The sequence below is a fragment of the Hirsutella rhossiliensis genome (assembly GCF_020360975.1).
Source record: "Hirsutella rhossiliensis strain HR02 chromosome Unknown scaffold00001, whole genome shotgun sequence".
In the NCBI taxonomy this organism is placed as follows: domain Eukaryota; kingdom Fungi; phylum Ascomycota; class Sordariomycetes; order Hypocreales; family Ophiocordycipitaceae; genus Hirsutella; species Hirsutella rhossiliensis.
In genome coordinates, this window is record NW_025408667.1 from 11,278,638 (window position 1) to 11,295,177 (window position 16,540).

Sequence of the window (16,540 nt, forward strand, 5' to 3'; positions counted from 1 at the left end):
CATTATCGCACGTTTTATCCAACATACGTATCCTGAATGCGACATACCTACTTGCAGCCTTCGCACCTCTTAAGCAGTGCTCCTGATAGTGTAAACAGTCAGTCTGGACGCCTCAGACTGCCCACTAGTCAGTCTGACTTGGCCAGACCAAACTGGCAGTCCGTCTGGCTGCGCCAGACTGAACTAGCAGTCTGCCTGAGGTGCGCAGACTGAACTGTTGGTCCGTCCGTCACACTCAAACTGGACTGCAGTGCAAACTGTGGTTTAGACTATCAGTCGAAATATAAAAGACGACTTTTGGCCCTTCCTCGCATCTGCCTCCACAGGGTTGAAATCCACTCCACTCAATCCACTGGCAGGCTGAGTGGAGTGGGTAGATTATAATCCACTGAATGCCTTAGTGTAGTGGATGGATGTATTGGATCCACTGGGAGTCATGGTGGATTGCGTGGATTGAGCGGATTGGCAAGTGCCTTCATTCCAAATGCATGAGACCTGAGTCTCTGAGAGCAGGAACCACTTCCTGCCTTTGCACGGCTTGCATGGCCTTATGCATCCCCTAAACGAGATCATCTCCAGCTGAATTCTGCCTCCTCCTGAGCGCTGGCCACCCGACTCAGCTGCGCAATTTGTCTGGCGAAGTTGTTAGTGAACGTTATCAAATAGGAAGATGAACGCGTTATAAGCTCACATCACAACAGGTGAATCTCCAGCGAGCTCCGTTCGGGCAGAGGAGGAAGCGGACACGTAGGAGGCGGACCCGGGCAGGGAGGGAGATGAGACGGTCGCGCAGCGCACATCCTGTGCTATATTCACCTGTTTTTACCGGCGCAGATATAGACTCTTGGGGACGGCAGACTTCGAAGTTTTGAGATACTCTTTGGTGAAAGATAGTCGTGCTTGCTTCAATAATGGAGTGCGGCAGCTAGCAGTTAAATAGTTGGGAACACGAAGCTACATAGACTTCTGTGCCAGGCAAAAACTATTCGTTCAAGAGCATGAAAGCACCGCATGTGCCGTAAGGTTAACAGTTAGCGACGAAGTACCTGTACAGTAACAATTTCCAGTCCTTGATATTGACATGTTGGTGTAAACGGATATTATCCTTGACAGTTTCGTGGAACCAAGCGCTTTCTATTACACGGTGGAAATCATTGCGTAAATCACACTACTAGCTACCGGTAGCTGCATCTGCTGGAATGCATTCATCTTCGCTGGTCCAATTAGCGACTGCGCCATGCATGTGTACAGAAGCGAGGGTTGGGTATGTTCTACATGGCAGTCAGAACTAACTCCGGCCTTCATCATTGGTAGCTCTGAGCAGATGTATCACAAGCTGGGTAGGCCAATTAAGATATTTGCGAAGGCTCCCTGATGCAGCTAGCCTCTAGCCTGTGTCTAGAGTGCCTCCGACACCACCAATTTAACACCCATTAACGGCCAACTCGGGCCCAAAAGCTAGATGGGGCGTTTGCGACAAGATATCCCCGGAGGTTTTGCGGCGCGCAGATCCCTATCTTACCCTGTCACCTTGCTGTCACCCCGCCATCATCACGGTCAAGCATTCCTCTGCAGCCTAGCGCGATCGACATTTGGATGTTAATCGACTTGCAAGTGGATTATGGCTGCCGCATGGAAGCACAGGGTCTGTGGGGCTAAATAACCTAACACTTGGCATTATATGGCTGTTCCCGATGTTCACGAATTTTTGATCCTTGTCAGCTACCACAGCACCCGCTTGCTGCAAGAGAATGTTCCCGACCATTTTATAATCGAGGTTTCCAATTAACTGTGCAACGTCACTTTAAGCGGATCGATACATACAAGACGTTTCATTGTTTTCGGTCAGTGATGGCTAGCGCGAAGACAGGCTGGACTATACGGAGTACAGAGGTAGCGATTACCCGAAAGACTTTAGACCAAATATGCAGCGGTTAGGCCGTTCGCGGTATCAGCTGGGGCTAATGATCCTTTATAATGCTCTTGTCTTTGGCCCTCGGATTCACGGATGGGGCCCTAGTCTCCCGTTGGTTGGATATGCCGGAGTCAACTCCGTGCAATTCCCGAATCCCGATCGTGCATGCAACTTATTTTAGTTTGCATAAACGGACTTCGTGTACGTGTCGCGCCCCATATTTATTTGGACCCCGCGAGCTCGCACCACCGTGTGTCCATCAAGCAGGCTTGTTTCATTGGACGAATCTCGACGGAGCCAACGCCGAACATGTGAGCCTGCGCTAAGAGGTGCACTCTGACATCACGATTACGGATAGAAGCCTCAAGGTATGGCAAGACACTAACCAGCAACAAACCTTGCTGAAGTGCGTCTCGAACGGGACGCTAGCAATGCAAGTTTCGGCTCCTAATCGTTTTCTCACAAACGGCTTCGAGACACCTTCCCTTCCCCTTCTTCTTGTCACATGTAACTGGAAAGATGCCATGCATGTGAGGGTTATAGAGAGTCGAATTGGTCTTAACCACTGCCCAAGTCAAGGGGACGAAGGTCCCAGTTATATACACAAGAACGGTGCCCATGTGGGTCGAGACACCTCCTCGACTGGGGCGGAATGTCGTTTGACACTTCTCATCTTTACTTTGGCACTATCCTGGCGACAACATGTTACCCGGCTTCTGGTTGCACAGCACCCATCCAACGAGTGCGCAACGCAACTACGGCACTGTATCACCCGGAATACAACCAACCAACACAAATCTGCCCATCGCTAGACCTTCTATACATTGTTTGAGCCACTATACTCATCTTGGCAGTGTCTATTACCGTCGATTTATTACGTATTATGGGTTCATAACTTCATTGCAGGCTCGGCATCACGCATCAACCATCACTTCGGGCTAGCCATTTCCACTGCAGAGCTTGTTCGAGTACGCAAGCCTTGACCAGTCACGAATTTCTTAAAGGAGCTTGTCAGTTCTGGCACAAGTCAAGGTGTGTGCAATGGCGTGATAAATCGGAAAAACAAAAGATTTGCAATTAGCATACCTCGGTATTTGACCACCACCATGCGCGTGGCGGAGGCGGAAAATCACCGCACGTCATCCATATCTTGATTCAGTGACGTCTTCCTCTTTGCCCGCTCTCGTAGGTATGGGTAGGCTGTCTATGGCCACTCCGCGAGCAGTCTCGAATAATGACGGGAGGGGGCATTGAAATCTCAGAGGCGCGCGAATGTCTTCTGCTGTGCCGGCGCGAGTCGTGTCGATAGCGCTTCGGTCCTATGTCGTGATAAAAAGACTCGCGTTCCTGGGGCGGAGCCCCGAGGTTCGAACATGAACGTATGATCCAGAACAAAAGCAAGAACCCGACAATGGAGCCAATCACGATTCCCGCAATGACCCCTCCGCTCATGCTGCTGCTCCCATCTTGATTTGTGCTTTGCGCAGTAACCGTGACCGTGGCTGGAGGTGCTTGCCGGGCGACTAGAGAGGGTTTAATAGGCGCCGGGGCCGAGACTCGGGTTGGTGGAGGCATCTTCAGTCGTTCCCGATGAGACTGGATTGGACGCCTCGATAACCTGAGTTCGTCTGAAGCTTGTCCAGCGACAGCAAAAGTCCAGATTGGAGGGAAAATGCACTCTTTCTTCTCAATTGCCTGCAGAGGGTGAGAGTGCAGGATATGTATTTGACGCATCTCTGCTCAGGGTCGGAGGATTACGTCAAGAAACTCCTTAGCTAATGCAGGTAACACACGGTTATCTTGATTGAGATTGCTCGTTGGTCAATTGCTGGGATTGGAGAGGATCATGCCTTTAATGGTGCCAGTCCATAAGAAGCTGCAGGACCCCGCCCCCCGCAGGGACATGTGACCAATCTCCATTTGCACTCGATGTTTCCGTTTCCATTCAAAACATCTCAATTGCCCTCGCAAGCTGCCCTAGCCAACCTCGTTCCCCAAGGCTTTTTGCGCAAGCCCCGACCAGCTTGCCTCTCCTGTACTAGTACGGTGTTGACGAGTGTTAGGCACCCCAGGGTGCCCATGTATTGATCGCCCAAGGCTGGTCATAGTTGACGTCACCATTACCGAGTGCAATTGTGCTGCAATGCAAAGGTGGTGCACCATTGGACGCTAAGGTTTAGAGCTAACTTGGCCATCATCGGCAGCGGCAGTTCTCACGAAGAAAGTCAGCAGAAAGGGCATATAATGTAGAAATGGTGTCGTTATTGTATATTCCGTGTCTCTGCCCCTTTCTTCCTGCCCTAAATCCAAGCCCCTATTTATATCTCTCTCTCGTAGTATAAGTATAAGGTTAAGGGAGGCTGGGAACCCCCAGCCTCCTCGACTAAAGATGCTCTAGTCTTTAATAGAAGCTTTCCAGCCTTCTCGTGAAACTTGGTTGTCAGCTCCCTTGTCGGCCTAGCTACCCATGGGTGACCTGGCTGACTCAACCGAGAGACGTTCTTCGTGACAGCAGCCGAATAAAATAACGGCGGGTTGCAACTTGTTGAGAGGCCAACAGCAGACGGAGCTGTTCCGGTCATCGGTGATTTAGTACATCTATGCAGTCCCGTGGTGCCGACGCCACAGGCTCAGCAGTGTCCGTGGTTTTATAAACGCCCCACCCAGTCCCTCACACTTTTCCCACGCACTTTTGTAAATATTCCAGTCTCTTTACGCCTTGCGTCCGCCTCCGTCATGCCTTCCACCCAGCAGATGCAGATGCCCCAGGACCCGGCCCCGGCCGCCGCTCCAGGATCCCGACCCAGCACCGACAAGCCGGTACGTTGAAACGTTGCCAAGACACGGGAGTCGGGAGGATCCCGCGCAGCCGCGGCGTTGCTCCTTCCATGCCTTTTTACTCTCAACAATGTTTTTTTTTAAAAGTTTCTGTGCTTACCCCCCCTTTTTTTGTTTTTTTTTTGCGTTCGTTCTGCAGCGCCCCGTCGAGCCTATGAAGATGGACAACGAGCCCATGCGCCTGCGCGGTGGCGGCGGGGAAGGTGAGGTGAGCAGTCCCAGACATCCCAATAATAAATAAATACATAATTTTGCCTTATTGTTATGTATTGTTAAGCCAAGTCCCATATTGATATCGATTGTTAAGTTTATCAATTATTAATAATATAGATTTGCGTCACCGAGTTCATTGTCGGTATGCCTCGAAATTGACATTGCCTTGTCATCTGCTGCCACGTAGAGCTTTCTGATCAAATCATTCTTCACCCAGCTGCTTAGGCACTGCACTTTCTCGACTGTATCAGCAGAAAGACGGGTACGGTCCCACGAGATCGTTCGTCTCGCGCAAGAAAACACCCTTTCTGGATCGTCCCATGTGGATCTGGCTCTCAGCCTTCTCCTTTTGACTGCATCACGCGTGTGCTGGAGACGAGATAACTCAGGCTTGGAGGGTTCGCTAGCAGCTTGTGAAGCCCACTCTGAAGGCATGACGGAGGAAGACTTTGAAGCGGGTTCACAAAGGAGAAGCAAGCCATGTTGAGCCTGAATGATCCCGGGCGCCTTGGCGGACTCGGAAGAGAATATTACTTTGGTAGAAGGTATGTCAAGCGATTGTGAATCGGAGGGCCTCACAGTTTTTCTAGAAGCGTATTAATCTTCTGTTGAAATGTGAAAAACGGATCTGAACCATGGAGAAGCTTGCTTGCCGGCTTGCGTTTAGATTCTTCCTGGAATCAGTCTGAGTTTTACGCGGAGCCGAGTGCTGGAACCAAAAGACCCCATATTATTATGTTATCGATAATTTATTGATAAGGAAAACTTGTATTGTTATCGTTATGGATAAGCTTAACAATAAATATGCCCTTATCAATAAATATATATTTATTACTGGGATGTCTGAGCAGTCCCTGGTATCTCCCTCAGCGCTGGCAATGTTGGTGACACGAACATGCGGTAAATAGGCCATCTGCTGCGGGTTATGCGCTGGCCTTGCCTGCTTCGAGTGCTGCGGGTGCTGCTGCTGAGCCGGTCGACAGTCGGACATGACGTTGCGGGTTGATGGCTCTGTGTGTGGACTGTGTGCTGGGGAGGAGCTGGGTCGAGCCCTGCTTTGGGGACACAACAGACGCCGCGTTCTGGAAATTAAGATCTGGAGACGAGGAATGCCTGTTTTATATTAAGGTGGTTCACATAGCTGTGTGTGTGCATGACACTATGTCCTATTTCCTATTGTGTGTGCATGACACTATGTGTGGGTAGGCACCTGCGGCAGCTGCTGCAATGAGACGGTACTAGGGTTAACCTGATGTTGTATTCGTCTTGATTCTCTATCTAAGGAGGCAGAGGCCAGCGTGGAGAAAGGGGGCACGCTGCCCTCAGCCGCACACGTGACCGTACGGGTCACGTGCCAACCATGGTTGGTCACACCACTAGATAGATACATTCCTACACAGGCAACTCTTCTTTTGCTGTGAGAAGCACAGCAACACCTTGAACAGGTCTAAAGGATAGTAGCGTTAAGGCCGTGAAGGAATGTGCCGTGAGGGGTGTGTCATTATTGCCAAAAGTGGGTCCGACGTCTTGTTCTTAGCTGTAGATATCTGGGAAGAAGTGAAGGGTCTTCCTGATAGGAGCAATCATTTGATCATAGGTATAAGGAGCGGTTAGGAACGTTGTACGTATCCTTCGACTCGAATTGTCAGACTATTGGTATCGATGAAGCGTTCCAGGGCTCGGTTTGGTGATGCTTTCGTCATTGCATCTGCTGGGTTGTCTGCGCCGTTGATCCAACGAATATCTGTTATCTCTCTCTTCTCGTATGACTGGCGAAGGGCCATGATATCAATCATCAATCGTTTTTCCTTCGTCGTACCGAGCTTGACTAGGCATTCGTAGAGAGTACGAATCCGTACAGACGATGAGAGGGATAGGAGGAAGGTTGAGTCGTTCCGTAATTATCTTCATAGTCATCGCAAGGAGATGCCTATGTCGAATCCGTTGGCCATACCGTAGATCTCTGATGCTAGGACGCTACGGGTAACACGTTTGCACTTTGTTGAACTCCAGTGTACGATGTTACCACTAATCTCGAACTGTTTTTCTTTGTGGTTTGTCTCGTTAACGAGGGTAATGACGAATCCTAGTTGGGAGGATAAGTCCTTGTTGTTTGCGAAAGAACCATCGGTGAAAACCATCAGCTTTGCAGTAGCTAGATCAATTGGTTTGTACGTGAGGCCACGTAGTTGGTGATCCATTTGCCATTGCAGTCGCTTGTTCAAAATTGCGTAATCTTTATCCTCAGGGGTCTGTACTTGGGCGGCGACTGAAACATCGAAAGAAGCTTCCGGTTGAGCAATTGAAGCAATGTATGAGGCTCGCGCTCGTTCCTCAACGTAGCGCTGGTGACGATCAATTGCTTTAGGGTCAATGGTGGTCATTTTTGCTGCTTGTCCCTTCTGTTGAAGTAAAAGGGATCCTTTCTTAAGGGTTATTATTCAGCAACGTCAGTCTTGCACCATTAAAGTCAACCGTTGTTCCGTATGTGATGTCAGTCTTGGGCTTGGAACGAAATTCTGCCTTTGTAGCTCTTCTTCTTCACGGGTAGAAAAGTTGTTCGTTCCAAGGATGAGGTGTCATCAGTTTGCATTCCAACAATACCGAGCGTGTCAGGGCCAGTATTCGAAATCAGTAGGCAGGAGTCATAGGTGGAGGTAGACATATCCAGCTTTTCGAGGTGATGCTGCTGATATGTGCGGAACCAATGGACTCCGGCTTCTGCGATACCGTACAGGGCTTAATAACACGAATAATTGTTCCGTTAGGGTATTTGCCTTGTAGTTCCGTGGGCAAATACGTAAGAATGGTCCGGAAAGCTTGGTCTGGGATTGCGGGTATGCCTGAGTGATATCACGGAGGGAGAGGGTTATGCCGTAGTTTTGAAGAAGTCCGGGGCAATAGCGAGGATGAGTCTCTGGCTAACGCGTTGAATTGTCGGAGATTGCGTCAGGAGGGTGGTCTTCTCAAAGTCGTTATGTCCTTGAATAACAAGTCGAGACTTTTCGTAGGGCTTAGTGTTGATTCCTTTGACTTCACGAACCATTCGAGAGCGAAAGATTCTATAGTTTCCATGAGTCATTTGATCGTATCGTTCAAATTGGAATACACCGCGGCCAACGAGGTCAGTAATCTCTTTGTTATCGGATTCTTCGAAGGGTCACCAGGAGAGGTGATTATGCCATCAGACCGTAGCTTGAGGAAAGAGCTTGTGCATCTTCCTCCTTTTGGGTCAAGAAGCTCTGGTCTACGGCAGGCCATCATGATCAAATCCTTTGGCTTGTTCTTTGATCCTGGTGGGCGTCCTCTCTTGCGGGGGCGGGGTTCGGGTCGGGCAGGCAGGTCCGTTAGGGTCTTAACGGGGTCTTGAGCCGGTTGTTCATTAAGATCTGAACGAATGCCTGAGGGTCTGTGTCGTGTGTAGGGTCGGAAAGAGTGGTATCATCACGCAGATACGGTTGTACAAGGGTCGATCGAAAGACTTGGGGCCGTTGACTGTGTCAATGGTGATGTTATGGCTATCAATCGATGCAATCTTGAAGGGTCCTTGCCAACCGTCTTTCTCTCTCAAACGCGAACTTCACTTTGCAGCGGGAGGATAGCACTTCTGTCGTGCTCGGGCCGTTGCGTGCATGGAGGGCATCCTTAACTCGTCTTTCTGCCGAGAGTTGGCGGAGCATTTTCATCGCTTTCTGCATAGCTTCCGATCTTTTGAGGGTGGAAGCGGAAGGGGCGAGTCTGTAGATACGCGAGGGTATGCGCCGAAAACAAGCAACGTAGGCACAAGACCGTCAGGTCCTGCCGTATCATTGATTGCTTTAACAGCCATTTGAAGGACTGTTTCGGCGGAAGTGGTGTGGCCAATCTCAGCATGGAGGATGTTAAAGGCGCGTCGGAGGGGTGCGTGATAGCGTTCAATCTTTCCAATGGACCAATGCGTCTCAACAGGTACTTGAGAGCATTTGATCCCCATAATCTTTGCTTCGTTCCGGAATTCGAGAGAAGCAAAGTTAGTTCCTGCATCGTGACGGAGGGTATCAGGAGGTCCAAGATACGTGTCGATCCAGAGGGTCCGGAGGGTCTCCCATGTATCTTTAGCTGACATTGACGGTAAAAATCTGGCTCCTTGGAAAGCAGTAGCTGAGTCCACAACGTGTAGAACAGGGCGTTGTGGTGTTCCTAGGTGCATCACATCAACGATGATTTCGTAGTTGAATTCTTGATCATCGTTAAGGGTGAACTTGAAGCGGCGTGGGGCTTGTGAGTGCATTTGACAGTGGTGACAGAACTTAGAGATAGTCTCTAATGTGTCTATCGAGACGTCACTGTGCCCGGCTTGCTTCAAGAGGTGATGGAGCCTAGGGACTGCTGGGTGTCCAAAGCGTCGGTGAAGTGTACGAATCTCTGTTTCCGTAAGAAACGAGATAGACTCTTCATCTTTCGTAAGGAAGAACCAGGGATGTCCCCATTTGCGGATGACTGGGATGCTGGTAGGGCGATTAGTACAATGATTACTACAATTGATGGTATCTGTGATGTTATTGAAATAGATACCAAGTCGATCCATATCAGCAAGGCAGAGCAAAAGGAGTTGGGGTTTGAAGGATGTGGAACGTGATCCTTCCGAGGGGTGTTTTTAGGGCAACTGTGCCAAGGGAGTTAATCGTGTCGCCGTTGCCAAATTTGATGGAGGCCTGGCCGGATGTAGAGCTGTCGAGAGCTACAGAAGGATCTTCTCGTTGTAGGGCGATGTACTGAGAATATCCTGCTGTGGAGAATGTTGCTGCACCTGTGTCGATCATGATACCTTGGAATCTATCCCTTGAATAGCGATCTTCAATAATAAATTGCGAGGCTGGAACAACGGTTTGATCCGTCTGATAGACGTCTTCTCCTGTGATCAAATGATTGAATGCCTGTTGACAGAGCATTTGGCTTGCTTGCCATTGTTCCGGGTGATCGTTGGTGCTATTGTCATGTTCTTCCCATGTATCTTCAGTGTCATCAAAGCTGCTCATCTCATGACCTTCGTAGTCTAGAATATAGCCTCCGATGTCCGTGAGTTGTACACCTATGAAGTGGCATTGAGTGATATGTTGGTCCTTGGCCTTTTGTCGTTCATCCGTAGAGTGTTTAGTTGACCAACAGCCTTCTTGTCCACAAACAAAACACTTCTTTGTCCAGTTGCGGTTATTGTAGCTAGGATTGTAGTTACTACGGCTTTGAGGCCGGTAGTTTCCACGGTTGTAGCTTTGTCCGTATCCGCGGCTGGGTCGTTGACCTGAATATCCGTATCTGCCTCGAGAGCGGTTGTTATTGTATCGACGGTCGAGGTAGTACTGATGGCGTGGATCGTTATGATCGAATGATCCAGCAAAGTCAAGGGAAATTGAGAAGTTGTTATGAGGGCAAGATGGGTTTCAACGGATGCACGAAGATCTGCAAGAAGGTGCTCGACGTTATCGGCGGGTTTGAAAAGAGCGTATTGGAGTTCGGGTACTCCGGCATGCTTTCATAAGCGTTGTACGCAGTAGAAGGTCTCCTCCGTACTCCTGCCAAGGGCTCGTTGGCAGAGCTGAAGCTTATCAAAGAGGGTTTGAAGCACTTCGTGGGGGGTCTTCGAAGCATCTTGGGCACGGATGGAGTTAAAGGTTATTGTTGTCCAGTCAGTATGGTAGTGGACATGGTTGACTTCCGTGTCAAAGTGTTGTTTGAAGATATCATACGCTTGTCGGAACGTCGTAGCCCATGTGATCTTATCAAGATAGAATCTTTGGGCTCTTCCATCAAGGATCCGGGGAAAGAGTGCGTGAAATTGTGACGGTTTCACTTGGATATGAGAGCAGTTGCTTAAGAAGAGGCGGAGCTTATCATCAAGGAGATCGTACGGCTCTCCTGTGTAGTTCCGATCTTTGTTCCAGGTCTTCATAAACTTCTGCTGGATGTCGCTATCGACGATAGCGTTCGGGATGTTATCCGGGGGGAGTTTCATGTATTCTCCAAAGGTTGCAGGGCCGGATAAGTGTTCGGGGATGGGGTTGGTGACGGGTTGGACGAGATCGGGGTTCTGGAAGCGGTAGGAAGTCGGATGAATAGTAAGAGAGGTCGGAGCAGGTTTATCTTGGATAGTCGGAGCAGGAGTAGGTGCGTTAGGAGGGCTCGTTAGGGTCTTAATAGGTTGTGGTTCGTTAAGACCTTGATGAGGTGCTGCTAAGGGCGTAACTGATGGTGAAGGAGGTTGAGACGGATGGGGATTAGTGGAAGCATTTGATCCTAGTAATGCTGTCTGCCTCCTGAAGGCAGCAGTCCTCTCATCAAACACCATCTCCGTAAACTCCTGCTCTGGCCAGGTTTGTGGGTTCTCGATAGTTTGTAATATGAGAAATTGTGTTGCGAATTTCCCCTTTGTGAACCTGTGTAGATACCTCTTTTCCTTAGTAGTTTCCTGAGGGCTCTCTTGTATTCATTCGGGGCGCGGTCCCATGTGTCTTCGGTCCATTCTTCAAAATGCTGTTGGAAGTAACCAAGGAGGTCGTATCCTTGATCACTGCCAGATTGAACGATGAATATGAACTTTGCCACATATGTCGTTACTGCGATCTTGTCCTTTTCGTCGTGTGTGATATCGTTGTCCCAAAGGTCGATATTAATTTGTCGGAATGCGGATGCTTGGATGTCTAGTGCCTGCATCTGGTCGCATATTTCTTCGAGCTGGGCTTCTGGGGACATAGCTCGGGCGGTCGGGGCTATCGTGATCAAATGAATGAGACGATGTGGGGTTCGTATTGGTCTCTTCGTATACGAGTTGTCGCTAATAGGAGGTCGAGCGTCGCGTACTAAGTAGGTCGTTCGCGGCCAGACTGAACTGACGGGGATCTTGCTACTTAACGTCAAGGGTCGAACGTTCTTACTAGTTGTTTGCGATGTGGTCGCCTGTCGATTCCGGTGCTCACGGCTAGGCAAACTAGCGGGCGATCGTAATCAACAGTTGGAAGGACTCTCGCGCGGCTGGGCAAACCAGCGGGAGATTCCTTGTTCTTAGCACAAATAACCTTCTTCTGAGCGCTACTCAGGGCCACAGTAAAGTGACGCGGACTATAGCACCTTCGAAGGTTGAGGAATTTGTCTCTTCTACTTAGCTGTCTGTGACGGGCGTGGGCCGGTCACTGATCAGTGTGGGTAGGCACCTGCGGCAGCTGCTGCAATGAGACGGTACTAGGGTTAACCTGATGTTGTATTCGTCTTGATTCTCTATCTAAGGAGGCAGAGGCCAGCGTGGAGAAAGGGGGCACGCTGCCCTCAGCCGCACACGTGACCGTACGGGTCACGTGCCAACCATGGTTGGTCACACCACTAGATAGATACATTCCTACACTATGTCCTATTTCCTATTTGTCAATGGACGCAAGGCTCATTCATGTTCGAAGAGAACAGCCCTTGAAGAGCTTCAAAATGTTTTGAGGGAATGAATACAGTATTGTAAGGATCAATTCAGGTGTCCTGTATTGCAAAGCAGTTGACTTTGTATATAGCGTCGCAAGGTCAGGGCGAGTTGAAAAGCCGGTCCCCTTGCTTGGTGATCTCAAATTCGCCCCTCGTAGTTACATCAATAAGACAGACTCGAAACAGCCGCATCGCCGCCTTGACTCGCGCCAGCCTACTCGAGCGCCCACCTCTGCATCAGGGAGCCGAGCTCGTCCTCGTTGGCGGAGTCGCCGCGGGCGGCCGTCATCAGGTCCTTGATGTCGTCTTGCTGCGGCAAGGCGAAGCTGACGGGCAAGTCGCCGGGGGTGAACTCCTCCCTGGTCCAGCCCTCGAGGTAGGGGCGGGCCTCGTCCGGCAAGGGCTGGTCGACGGCCCAGGCAAAGGCCTGGGTGGCCTGGAGCAGGAGGCCGCATATGGGAAAGGTGTGGCAGCCGTGGCGCATCATCATGCAGTCCTTTGCGAAGATGTCGCGGGCGACGGCGTTGCGGAAGAGCAGGACGAGGGGCTGCATGGACAGGTAGAGATGGCGCCACAGCAGCGAGTCGAAGGGCCAGCGGCCGAGGAAAGCGTCGACGACGTGCGAGTCGGAGGAGCAGTGGTGCAGGCACAGGTCCCTGATTGTGGTGCCGGGCTGGCTGGCGGGGGTAGACCCGAGTACGCGAAGCACCGGCCGTGCCGCGCAGACTGTGTGCTTCGTCTGACGGGTCGTCAACATCAGTGCTCTGGGGGTAGCGTAGCGCCATGTCACGCACTGGGTTTTGGCCAGCATGCAGGCACTTGCGGCCCGCCGAAGCTCACGAGCCAACGGGCTAGGATCAACGAGGTGGCTTGGACTCACTTCTCCCAGCAACGTAACGCTTTCCCTTCCACGCAACATTTTCCCTTCCACGCAACGTTTTCCCTTCCGCACAACGCTTTCCCTTCCACGCAACATTTTCCCTTCCACGCAACATTTTCCCTTCCACGCAACATTTTCCCTTCCACGGAACGTTTCCCCGTCCGCGCAACGCTCACGCGACGCTCATTCAATCACACATACTCTCTCGCGCGACTAGCGACCCCCTCCAGCACGTGCGAGTCTCCTCTCGACCACGGATACGAGATCGGAGCTTGCTATCATGGCATCCGTGCTCTGCATTTGTGGACAACTCTATACAGAAAGTGGCCACAGAAGTCATCGGAAGAAGGCGCACTTTGATTGCTGCGAAACTATTTTCTTTGGCGAGGAGTGGCTTAACCACCGCCAATGATCCAGCTCGTGGTCGTCAACATGATCATCCGCGTCGTGGTTTTCGACACCGGTGCCCCCAGCCGATGGCACCATCGTCTAGAGGAAGTTCGTGATCATGTACGGGCGCATGCCCAGCGTCGGGAGGCTCTTGTCGCTCATGGACACGTAGTTGACCCAGGTCTTGTACGGGAAGCTCTTCTCCAGCGCGTCCCTGTTGACGATCGGGACTTTGTCCATGAAGTCGCCCAGGTTCGCGAAGGAGCCTGTGATGTCGCACGCCTTCATGTACGCGTCGGAGGCCTTGACCACGGTCGTCGCCACGTGCGTGGAACTCGCGAACGGGTAGTCGGTGTAGACCTCCACCCCGGTGACAACCTGGAGCACGCCGATGTGCTCGCACAAGCTGCAGACCACGAGGTGGAACGTGCTCCCGCCCCAGAAGCCGGTGACGACCCCGGGGCCGCTGGTGGTCCCGACCACGCGCGGGTCCCTGGCCATGATCATTCTGCCGCACGACGTGCATGTGACGAACCTGTTGATGCGGCTGACTGTATCCATTGTGCTTCGATTGCCCACGGAGACAAGTCGCGAGTTCGACTTATATTTGGTAGAGCGGTTGTCGGAAGATGTGAAGCAGCCTTCGTGGTTACGAGGACAGTAATCGTGCCCGCCCCCACTTTCGGGCACGATTACACATTTTGGTACGTCATGATGATCTATCTGGAGACGCCTAAAATTGGTAAAAAGATTACCCGTTGGTCTTGGTGTGGGGCCACAGCTGTCGCGAAGTGCGAGGTCAAAAACATCTCCTTTTTTCTTTTTCTTGTTCTTGAGAAGAGTGGAAGGCTACGTCTTATACAGACATAGCTGACAAATCCGACATGACCTAGAACCTTCTAAAGACAACCAGTCTCTTCCAGCAGAAGCTCAGTCATCCTCCTTGCATCTCACTCCTTTTGGTCCCTCAAGCCTGGATCGTGACCCTACTTTTCAACAACTACAAAGGGAAGACGTCTGTGAAGGTACGACTGTCGCGAAGGAGAGAGCAAAAGTGGGGATAAACGTGGATAAAGGGACTTTTCGAAGGTCGAGTATCATACGATCAGACGGTGTGTGAAACGCATGTGTTGATTGCTCTGTCCAGTTCCCCCTTTTTCGTCCAACCTTCCCCTTTTATATCCCTCTATGCCTTCCCTCAGTTAATATCCCGTTTTCAGGTATAATATACTTCTATCAGGAAGAGGGCACTTCTTGCCACTTACTGAAGGCCACGTAAGTCATCTACGTCAGCACCTTCAGCTCCATCTCCCCAATCAAATAGCTCTTCTAGCTATTAGATCAATAGTTCAATCTTTCGAGGTCCCCGAGCCAGTAAGAGATATACCGGGCTCCTTAGAAGGTCCCCGTTCGAATAGGAGATCCTCCGGACCCCTCAGTGGTCTGGGAAGAAGAAATAACAGTCTGCAGACTTCCCTTCTTACCTGGTTTCAAGCTGTATTACCTAGAGAAACCTAGAGGCCTCACTTCGTTCGGACCTTCTTCTCGACAAGAAGTGCCCTCTTGCTGATAGAAGTATACTATACCTGAAAACGGGATATTAACTTAGGGAAGGCATAGAGGGATACAAAAGGGGAGGGTTAGACGGATAAAGGAAAAAGAAAAAGAGCAATGAACACATGCATTTCACATACCCTCTGATCGGATGATACTCGACCTTCGAACGTCCCTTTATCCACTTTTATGTCCACTTTTATTATCTCTCTTCGCAAGATCCGGAGCCATCCCGTAATTTATGTATAAATTTGCATTTGCATTCATCTATTTAGGAATTCAGTTGAAAGGAAGGCCCACGCCAGGATAGTTTTGGGTTCTCTGATCAGAACCATTCATGAGATCCCCAATCCAGTGACATGAAAACGTTCTCTCCGTCAGGCACAATGGGCAGTTGGACCAGCACAACCTCGTTGACAATGCTCAATTTGCTGCACTCTGTACTCAGAAGCGCAGTAATAGATAGCGTTCCTGTCGTTGACAACGAAACCTTTCATTCGTCAAAGTAAGAATTGAATGTCTCCATTTATTTGCTAGGATAAAAACCTACCTAGAGTATCTTGGAGATACCACCCACAATAATTGTAACCAGATGAACAAGGCGTAATAGCAGTATTCTTCACAGAAGAACCACCGCCTGCAAGCGCAATGGCGGCAAGTCCCAGAACAGTACATGGGATGAAGCGCATAATGACAGTCTTGTCGGTAGTGAAGATTCAGAGTCAAAGTAATTGAACTTGAATAAAAGTTACATAACATGAATCAGGAGGATGAATGCTGTTTTATATAACGCCAACTGAGCTGCGCCTCATAACCTGATAACCCAAGAAATGGAGAAATGCAACAGCGGGCTAGCTGCAGAGCTGAAGGCATGGAGAAAGCAGATAAGAATGAAAGAGCACCTGATCGAGTGCAGGCTGCAGGTGGCGGACTGTTTCTGAGATTCATCTATTCCAAACCACCCAATCAGACATTGCAATAATAAATAAATACATATTTTTGGCATATTGTTATGTATTGTTAAGAGTGTGGCTATATTGATATGTATTGTTAAGCTTATCAATAATTATTAATATAACGTCGAATGCTCGTCTCCGTCTCCGTTGCCGCCGCCCACATCCATGATCTCGTCATCAACCGCAACGTACAGTTTGCGAATCAAGTCGTTCCTCACCCAATTACTCAAGCATTGCAGCTTTTCAGTCCTGTCCGCGGAAAGTCGAGCTCGATCCCAAGAAAGTGTCCGCCTTGTGCAAGAGAACACCCGCTCCGGGTCGTCCGACATCGCTGGGACGCTGAGTATGTCA

The 16,540-nt window shown here is 50.2% G+C and overlaps 3 protein-coding genes across 3 annotated transcripts; all 3 read right to left on the bottom strand.

The window, feature by feature from the left end:
• Positions 1-6,879: 6,879 nt before the first annotated feature.
• HRG_01433 (polyprotein) lies at positions 6,880-7,350 on the bottom strand (the record flags this gene model as incomplete). Its single annotated transcript, XM_044859904.1, has 1 exon — positions 6,880-7,350. The coding sequence occupies one exon, from the start codon at positions 7,348-7,350 to the stop codon at positions 6,880-6,882; it is 471 nt and encodes a 156-aa protein (XP_044726304.1).
• Positions 7,351-12,623: 5,273 nt separating this feature from the next.
• Positions 12,624-13,166, bottom strand: HRG_01434 (uncharacterized protein; the record flags this gene model as incomplete). Its single annotated transcript, XM_044859905.1, has 1 exon — positions 12,624-13,166. One exon carries the CDS (start codon positions 13,164-13,166, stop codon positions 12,624-12,626), a length of 543 nt encoding a protein of 180 aa, XP_044726305.1.
• Positions 13,167-13,778: 612 nt separating this feature from the next.
• Positions 13,779-14,240, bottom strand: HRG_01435 (uncharacterized protein; the record flags this gene model as incomplete). Its single annotated transcript, XM_044859906.1, has 1 exon — positions 13,779-14,240. The coding sequence occupies one exon, from the start codon at positions 14,238-14,240 to the stop codon at positions 13,779-13,781; it is 462 nt and encodes a 153-aa protein (XP_044726306.1).
• Between the last annotated feature and the right edge of the window lie 2,300 nt (positions 14,241-16,540).